The sequence below is a fragment of the Juglans regia genome, chromosome 2, assembly GCF_001411555.2.
Source record: "Juglans regia cultivar Chandler chromosome 2, Walnut 2.0, whole genome shotgun sequence".
NCBI lineage: Eukaryota > Viridiplantae > Streptophyta > Magnoliopsida > Fagales > Juglandaceae > Juglans > Juglans regia.
In genome coordinates, this window is record NC_049902.1 from 36,137,126 (window position 1) to 36,145,243 (window position 8,118).

At 34.8% G+C, this 8,118-nt stretch overlaps 1 protein-coding gene across 2 annotated transcripts; it reads right to left on the reverse strand.

Moving 5' to 3' along the window:
• Positions 1–2,909: 2,909 nt before the first annotated feature.
• Positions 2,910–7,200, reverse strand: LOC108984235. Of its 2 annotated transcripts, none has more exons than XM_035687443.1 (2): positions 6,240–7,200; positions 2,910–3,365 (listed from the first exon to the last, which is right to left on the reverse strand). In XM_035687443.1, exons 1-2 carry the CDS (start codon positions 6,982–6,984, stop codon positions 3,121–3,123), a joined length of 990 nt encoding a protein of 329 aa, XP_035543336.1. In that variant the 5' UTR covers positions 6,985–7,200; the 3' UTR covers positions 2,910–3,120. The 2 variants fall into 2 exon arrangements, with proteins under 2 accessions (XP_035543336.1, XP_018811670.1); XM_018956125.2 differs by having other exon boundaries at positions 2,910–6,107.
• Between the last annotated feature and the right edge of the window lie 918 nt (positions 7,201–8,118).

An 8,118-nucleotide genomic window follows, 5' to 3' on the forward strand; every position in this document is an offset into this window, starting at 1 on the left:
ATACATGTGTCAGAATGAATCATCCTGGCCATCATGTGCATGAAATTGAAGACTTGTAGATGTCAATTTTATTTATTTATTTGTAAATCAATCGAGTGTATCACCTCGTGACCAATTAATTAAGCATGACATTTCTCACACGTATAATGTGTCTCACATGTGCAACTAAAAAAATGGATTTTAAAAATTTATTTGCCCCCTGAAAGCAAGTTGATAAATTTAAGAGTGGTTTTTCTTACGTACCAACGTTTTTCAAATTTTTTTTAGATGGGTTATAAAACTCTTTGATATTATTTAAAGAATAATTCTACGTACAATCATGAAATGCGTAAACATCACATAATCGTTTTAAAAAATAATAAAGTTTACTATTTAAAAATTAATTTTTTTTTTATATGAGTCTTATGTTTTATTCACTTTTTTCAAAATGATTACATGAAAATTATACAATTTATTATTATAAATTTATTTTTTCTTATTAAAAATGTAATTAAATTTGCCATTGGTTGGGCTGCATATATAGTCCAAGACTCCAAGGCCTTGCTGTTGGAGCAACTAAGTAAGGAAGTCAAAGCCCAATCCCTTTATCCAGTGTATCCAAAGGTTTGGAACTTGGGCCTAAACACATACAATCATATACTGAGGCCTGATTTGGATAGTAAGATACTCTCACTTCATTTTATTTTAATATTTAAATACTACAAACATAAATATTTTTTAATTTCAAATTTTTAACTTTTTTATCTAATCATTATCTAATCATCACAATTTTCTCAAACTTTCAAACAAAACACAAAAAATAATTCAACTTTTTCAAATATCAAAACAAAAATTATATTAAAAAAATAAATTCTAAAAATAGTTTAACTTTATAATATTTTTATTCAATTTTTTTCTCTCATTTCTCAAAACTTCATAAACAACTTGATTCAAATTATTTAATTACTATTTATATATCATCTCATCTCATATCACTATCCAAATAAGGCCTAAGAGCTAGCTCCCCATCCATCGGGCACGGCAGTACTTAAAAATATGATAAAAACACGAGAACAAAAAAATAATAAAAAAGATCAGAGAAGTGACAAAATAACAAAATTATAATAAGGTATTTTTTGTGATATTTTTAGCACATGAAAAAATAAGATTATTTATTTTTCACGCATAAGACATAGTTTGCGTATTATTAAAATTTAAAACAAGAGAGATTTTTTTAACTTCAGGCACGTGAAAAGGAAAGTCGTCAAATTCAGGCACATGAGTAGGAAAATTCTAGCAATGATCAAATGAAAAGGATCGAGTACATGCATTAATATGCCTAAAAAAAAAAAAAAAAGGAGTACATGCATTAATACATATACGAGACCTCAAGATGAGAAAGTCCTGTGAATGTTCATACAAAAATCTACACAATTTCTTATTATTCACACAATCTTTACATACCATATTTTTTTTAATTTTTATTATTTTTTTCTTTTATCAAATATTTAATATATAAATAATAAATAGAAAAATTAATTTAATTTAAAAAGAATAGATTTAAAAAAATATTTTAAAAAAATTTTAAAAATTTTAAAAAAATATAATATATAGAAGATGAAAAATTGTGTAGTATTACTCATGTTCATAAATGTAAAATGCGTAAAAGGAGTCGAAGTAGTGGCGCACACCAGTGCGCGCATCTGCTCAATTATTTGAGGGTCCTTGTCTGCCGGCTCGCTCTAAAGACTTGCAGACTCGAAAGGTACCACCAAAAGAAACTCGGGTTTGATCGTAGTTGAAGTTGTATTAAAAGATCGACCGTACTACGTCGACCGCTCTCAGCTACTGCTAAAAACAAGTTACTGTTAGGTATAATTAATTTTTTTTTTTAATTTTGTATACATGTATTTTTTTTACACTTTTAAATATATTTTTAAAAAATAAAAAATTACAATATTATTAAAAAATAACTTCTTAATCACTAAGTAAAAAGAAAAATAACAAATTCGAGCAGTAATACCCAGCTGTAAGAACCAGTGGTGAGAATATTATTTTTCTTAATTTTTAGGCCGACACTACAGTTACCACTGGTTCCCGCTAGTTATTTTGGTTTTTTTTTTTTTTTTTTTTGCTTTTTTTTACATGTATTTTTTAATACTTTTAAATATATATATATTTTTAAAAAAAATCCACAACATCATTAAACAAACAATTCCTTAATCACGAAGTAAAAAACAAAAATAAAAAAATACCAGCGATCGCTCCCAACGAGAGTTGGGAGTGGTGGAACTAGTATTATCCTTACGAGAGAGGACTTTTTTTCAAAATCTCATTAAGTTTTCAACTGGTCTGGATATTTAAAATATTTTATAATTATGTAAATAGTATTAAAATGATGTGTAAATAATAGTGAAATGATTTAAGCTAAGATATTTTATTAGATTTTGAAAGATGAGACAAAAAATTAAATAAAATTATTATAAAATTAAAAATTTGCTTGAATATAATTTTTTAATATAATTTTTATTTTAAAATTTGAAAAAATTGTATCCTTTTTTTATGTTTTGTTTTACAGTTTGTAAATATTATAATGATTAGATAAAAAAATTAAAAATTAAAATATGTTAATTTGTATTTGAAAAATGGAGTTTTAAGAAATTTTAAAAATTTCTCATCTCATTCATTGACCAAACATTCCGGAAAACTCCCCCTTATTGAATTTTCTTAAAATTTTCTACTTCCAAATATTTTCTACAATCCAAAAAAGACACAATATTGCATCTCAATGCATTAAATGCGGTATTAAATATTATCTATAAACAACATGAAATATACATTAATTCAAGTTTGGGACCCCCTAGTTGAAGTGACGAACAAATTTTGACCAAGAAATGAAACAAAAGTGTACAAAAGATGTTTGCCGAAATGCTTCTTTCAGATATATTCATTTCACAAATATATTTGTATGGCCTCTGTTTTTCCTCAATATAATCTTACAATAATTCCTTGTAGTTATAGATCATTTCCAAACAACCATTACATGCACTTGTTGAATCTATGCCATACACCTTAGCAATCTTGTTATAAAAGATCCTTCTAGATTCTTTTGTAATATTCCACCATATGAAGTTCGTTATGTCAAATTTGCTGCCACTGCCTTGGAGTCGAGTTTGTTAAAATCCTCCTTTCAGGTATACTCATCTGAGGCAGAGAAATTGTGAGCCTTGATAGCCCCCCACGACTCAAGCAGCATTGGAAAGATTGTGAGGCTTGAGCGGAGAAGAGAAAACCTTGCTGTGGAGAGTGACTTAGTGAGTATTTTAGCAACTTGATCTTTGCTTGACACGAAAGAGACTTGAAGAGCTTTAGCAGCAACACGATCCCTCACAAAATGGTAAATAAGATCAACATGTTTAGTTCAAGAATGTAAAACTAGATTAACAAAAATATATGTGGCGCCAAGATTGTCACACCACAAGCTTGGTGGATCAATAAGAAAAATGCCTAATTCTTTCAACAAGGATTGTAACCATAAAAGTTCACATGTAGTGTTAGCCACAACTTTGCATTCTGCCTCAGTAGAGGATTGAGCTATAGTGGGCTGCTTCTTAGAGCTCCAAGAAACAAGATGCGAGCCAAAATAGACACAAAAACTATCAGTGGATTTACGATTATCAGGATAGCCAGCCCAATCAACATCAGAGAAGGCAGCGAATTTCAAAGAAGAGGTAGAAGAAAAATGAAGTCCAAAAGAAGTAGTTAAACGAAAGTAACGTAGAATCCTCTTGACAGCTTGCCAATGAGGAAGACGAGGACATTGCATGAATTGACTCACTTTATTTACAACAAAAGAGATGTCGGGTCTAGTAAAGGCAAGATATTGAAGGCTACCTACAACACTGGGATAGAGTTAAGAATCCTCAAAGGAAGAGCCAGCAAGGGCAGTGAGCTTGGCGAAAGTGGACATAGGAGTAGACACTGGTTTTGAATTATGCATGTTGGTCCTAACTAATAAATCAAAGATATAACGAGATTAAGATATGAACAAACTAGTGGAACTACAACTAACCTCAATACCTATAAAATAATGTAACGTGCCAAGATCCTTGAAAGGAAAGGCTGACCGAAGAGCATAAATAAAGTCATTAATCAGAGCAAGGTTAGAAGCTGTAACAATGATATCATCAACATAAATTAGAACATAAATGGAATCTGATGTTGTAGAGAAAATAAACAATGATGAATTTGAGATTGAACCATGAAAACCTAATGAGAGCAGCTTTGAACTCAACTCGGAAAACCAAGCCCTAAGGGCCAGTTTTAGACCATAAATGGATTTACGTAATTTACAAACGTGATGAGGAAAGTCTGGATTCACAAACCCAGTTGGTTGTCGCATAAAGACGTCTTCCTCCAGATCACAGTGTAGGAAAGCATTTTGAATGTCCAACTGATGGAGAGGCCAGCTACGGGTCAAGGCAATGGAGATTAGAAGTCTAATAGTGACTATTTTTACGACGGGGCTGAAAGTCTCTGTGTAATTAAGACCAGCTTGCTGGTGGAATCCTTTGGAGACAAGACTAGCCTTGCGACATTCAAGAGTTCCATCAACATGCTGCTTGGTCTTGAGTACCCACTTGGATCCAATAATATTGAGATTTAGTGTGAGAGGTCTGATTGTGGAAGAGGGCTTGAAACTCACTGGACATGGTAGCACACCATTTAGGAAATTTTAAGGCTTTGATGTAAGATGAGGGCTCCTCAAGGATGGCTGGTGACACGGAGACAGTGAGATGGAGGGTTTGGGGGGGAGGCCATGGAATGGTTCCATCAGATCTGAGTAAGGGTCGACGAATATTGACTTCGGAGCGAGTGAGCATGGGATGGGTCGTGATGGGTGAGGTGGGAGAGGCGATAGGAGAAGTCAAGGTTGAAGATGGGGAGGAGGATTCCATAGGGTTTATGGAGGCATGGATCTGCGATGTGAGAGAGGAAGGGGATGAAGAAGGATCGGGTGGGTCTAATGTCGTGGGATGGTCTTGGGGATTAGAGTGAATGGGCTCATGATTTGAGGGATGAGTGGCGATGGTAGTGGGAGTATTAACCGAGTTGGGCTGACGTAGTGGGTTGGATGCTGAAGCGAATGGAAAACAGAGTTTATTAAATCATACATCACGGGGAAATGTAAGTCCGCATGTTGGAATGTGAAAACAATTGTAGCCTTTATGATATGGGCTATAGCCCTTGAAGACACAAAGTTGCAAATGTAGATCTATCTTATGACGATTAAAAGGCCGTAAATTGGGCCAGCAGGTCGAGCCAAAATACGTAAAAATGAATAATCCGGTGGATGGTGAAATAAGGCTTAAAAAGGGGAAATTTTTTGTAGAATCAGTGTGGGCAAGTGATTGATAAGAAAGACAGATATTTGAAAGACTTCAACCCAGTATTTATTAGGAATGGAGGAATGGGCTAGGAGGGAAAGTTTAGTTTCAACGATGTGACGATGGTGTCTCTCAATACTACAATTTTGAGCATACGAGAAAGGACACGTAATTTAATGAGAGATGCCAAAGGATTGAAATAACGTGTGGGGGGGGCTAAAACTCTCATCCCCAATCAGTTTGAATAAAGATTACACTAGATGAAAAGGTATTACTCACATAATGAAGAAAAGAAAGAAAAATAGTAGGGACATCAGACTTGGCATGTAAAGGAAATAACCAGATATATTTCGTAAAGTCATTTACAACAGAAAGGTAAAATTGAAATCTATTAGAGGATAGCACAGGCGCTAGTCCCCATACATCAAGAAATAGAAGCTGAAAATGATATTTTGAATGGGAGGGAGGATGAGGGTGAGGAAGAGCATGTGACTTGGCTTGGGAGCATGCGACACAAAAGGAAGTGTCAAATTTGGTAGTGACAAGAAGTTGAAATTTCTTAATCATGAGGGAGGTAATGCGAGGGAAATGATGGCCTAGGCGTGAATGCCATATTTGAGAAGATGTTCTTTCACCAATGAGGGCTTGGTGTGGAGGCATTGAAGGAGAGGAAGTTGACGAGGCCTCGACATCAGATGGAAGAACATAAAGGCCATTCCTAACGGATCCCTGAAGAAGCACCTTTGAGTATGCCAAAATGATCAGAGGAGTGAAATTAAAAAAATACAGAATAATCTAAACAGAAATGATGACCAGATAATAAATTGCAAGTGATTAAAGGAACATGTTAAAGATTTCGGAGAAAGAATTTACCAAAAGGTGTATAAAGATGAGCGGAGCCCGTATTTTGAATAGAAAGGGTGGAACCAGCTTCAATGTTGACTTGATCGGTGCCTTGATAAAGAGTGGAGTCTATGTTGAGATTGGAGAAATAAGCCATGCAATGATTTGTGGCTACTGTATCAGGAAACCAGTTAGTGAAATGAGCTGATGAAGATGGAAGGGCTATATAATTGGCAGTAAGAGATGGTAGAGCTGAGGCCTGATATGCTTGATTAAAGCGATGATAACAGGACAAAGTTGTGTGGCCTGATTTATGACAAACCAGGCAGGTGGGTCTGTGAGTAGAAGGATTAGAAAAGAAAGTGGGAAGTGGGTGAAAGCCAGCACAACCACCACCTCTTCCTCGTCTAAACCCACACTCACGACCTCTGTTAGGTGGGGTGGATGAAGACGAGGGGCTGGTGATGGTAGTGTTAGCAACATGTGGAGCACTGGAGAGGAGAGATTGTGTTTGATTGGCTAATCTTGACTCATGGTTAAGAAGATAGCTATTGATTTGTGAGGAGGAAAGTGGGTCTGGCTGTGTGGTGATTGAAGTGACCAAGGACTCATAATCAGACCCTAGACCAACTAGAAGGTAGATGGTGAATTCAGAGGGGGAAAGGGGTTGTCCAGCGGCACTAAGAGACGTTGCTAGTGTTTTTGCTTTGTGAAAGTAATCGGTGATGGATTCCAATCCTTTCTTTAGAGTGGCTATCTGATATTGAGTTTGCATAATGTGGGCAAATGTTTGGGCAGAGAAGAGATTGTGTAGTGTTGTCTAGACCTCGCATGAGGTAGAACACTCAAGAACTTTGGCTAGAATAGTGTCGGTGAGGGAGGAGTTTATGGCTGAGAGAACTAACTGATTTTGGAGGACCCATTTTGTATACTTCGGGTTAACGTTGCCTTCAACAGTGGGGGAATGCATTGGGATGGTGCCATCGACATAACCGATTAGTTGATGGCCTTTGTGGAATGGAAGAATTTGAGCTTTCCAAAGTGGATAATTGTCGATGGTGAGCTTTACGGAGACAAGGTGGGTGGCCGAGTTTATGATGGTGGGGCTGACTGTTGGTGGTGGTGATTTGTCTAGTTCCATGGTGTGCAGGTGAGGGAGAAGTGGACGTGAGTCATTTTTAAAGCTCTACTACCATGACAAAAAAAGGAAATAAAAGTGTATAAAAGATGTTTGTTAAAATGCTTCTTTCATATATATTCATTTCACAAATATATTTGTATGGCATCTGTTTTCCTCAATACAATCGTACATTAATTCCTAGTATTTATAAATCATTTCCAACCAACCATTACACGCACTTATTGAATCTGTGTCATACACCTCAGCAATCTTGTTATGAAAGATCATTTCAGATTTTTCTATAATATTCTATCATGTGAAGTTTGTTATGCCAAATCTGCTGCCACTGTCTTGGAGTCGAGTTTGTTAGAATCCTCCTTTGAGGTATATTCATGAGGCAGAGAAATTGGGAGCCTTAATAGAAATAGAAATCAATGCATCTCTTATCGCATATGTTGTACATTATGCTTGGTATATATATTGTTAGAAAAATTCTATTCATTATTTTCATACACCTTACATCACACTTTTTTTTTTTTTTTCTTATCAAATATATAGTGTATGAATAATTAGTAAATGAATTCAATTAGTTTAAGATCAAGAATAAAATAAAAATAAATATATTACGTGGTGCGTAGAATATTGATGAGTATCAAAACTCTGGCTGATAAGTCCCTCCTGCAGTACTCTTGCATGGCTTTGGAATTTTCAAAGATTTTTTTCCCCTTTAAATACGCTTCACGTACTAATTGTTTCGTTCATTCATAGTCAATCATTAGTTTTAAATTC

Coding starts and splice junctions, on each gene's coding strand:
- LOC108984235 (XM_035687443.1), bottom strand. CDS start 6,984: ATGCAAACTCAATATCAGATAGCCACTCTAAAGAAAGGATTGGAATCC. Junction 3,366..6,239: donor TCATCTTTATACACCTTTTG/GTAAATTCTTTC, acceptor CCATTTTGTGAG/GGATCGTGTTGCTGCTAAAG.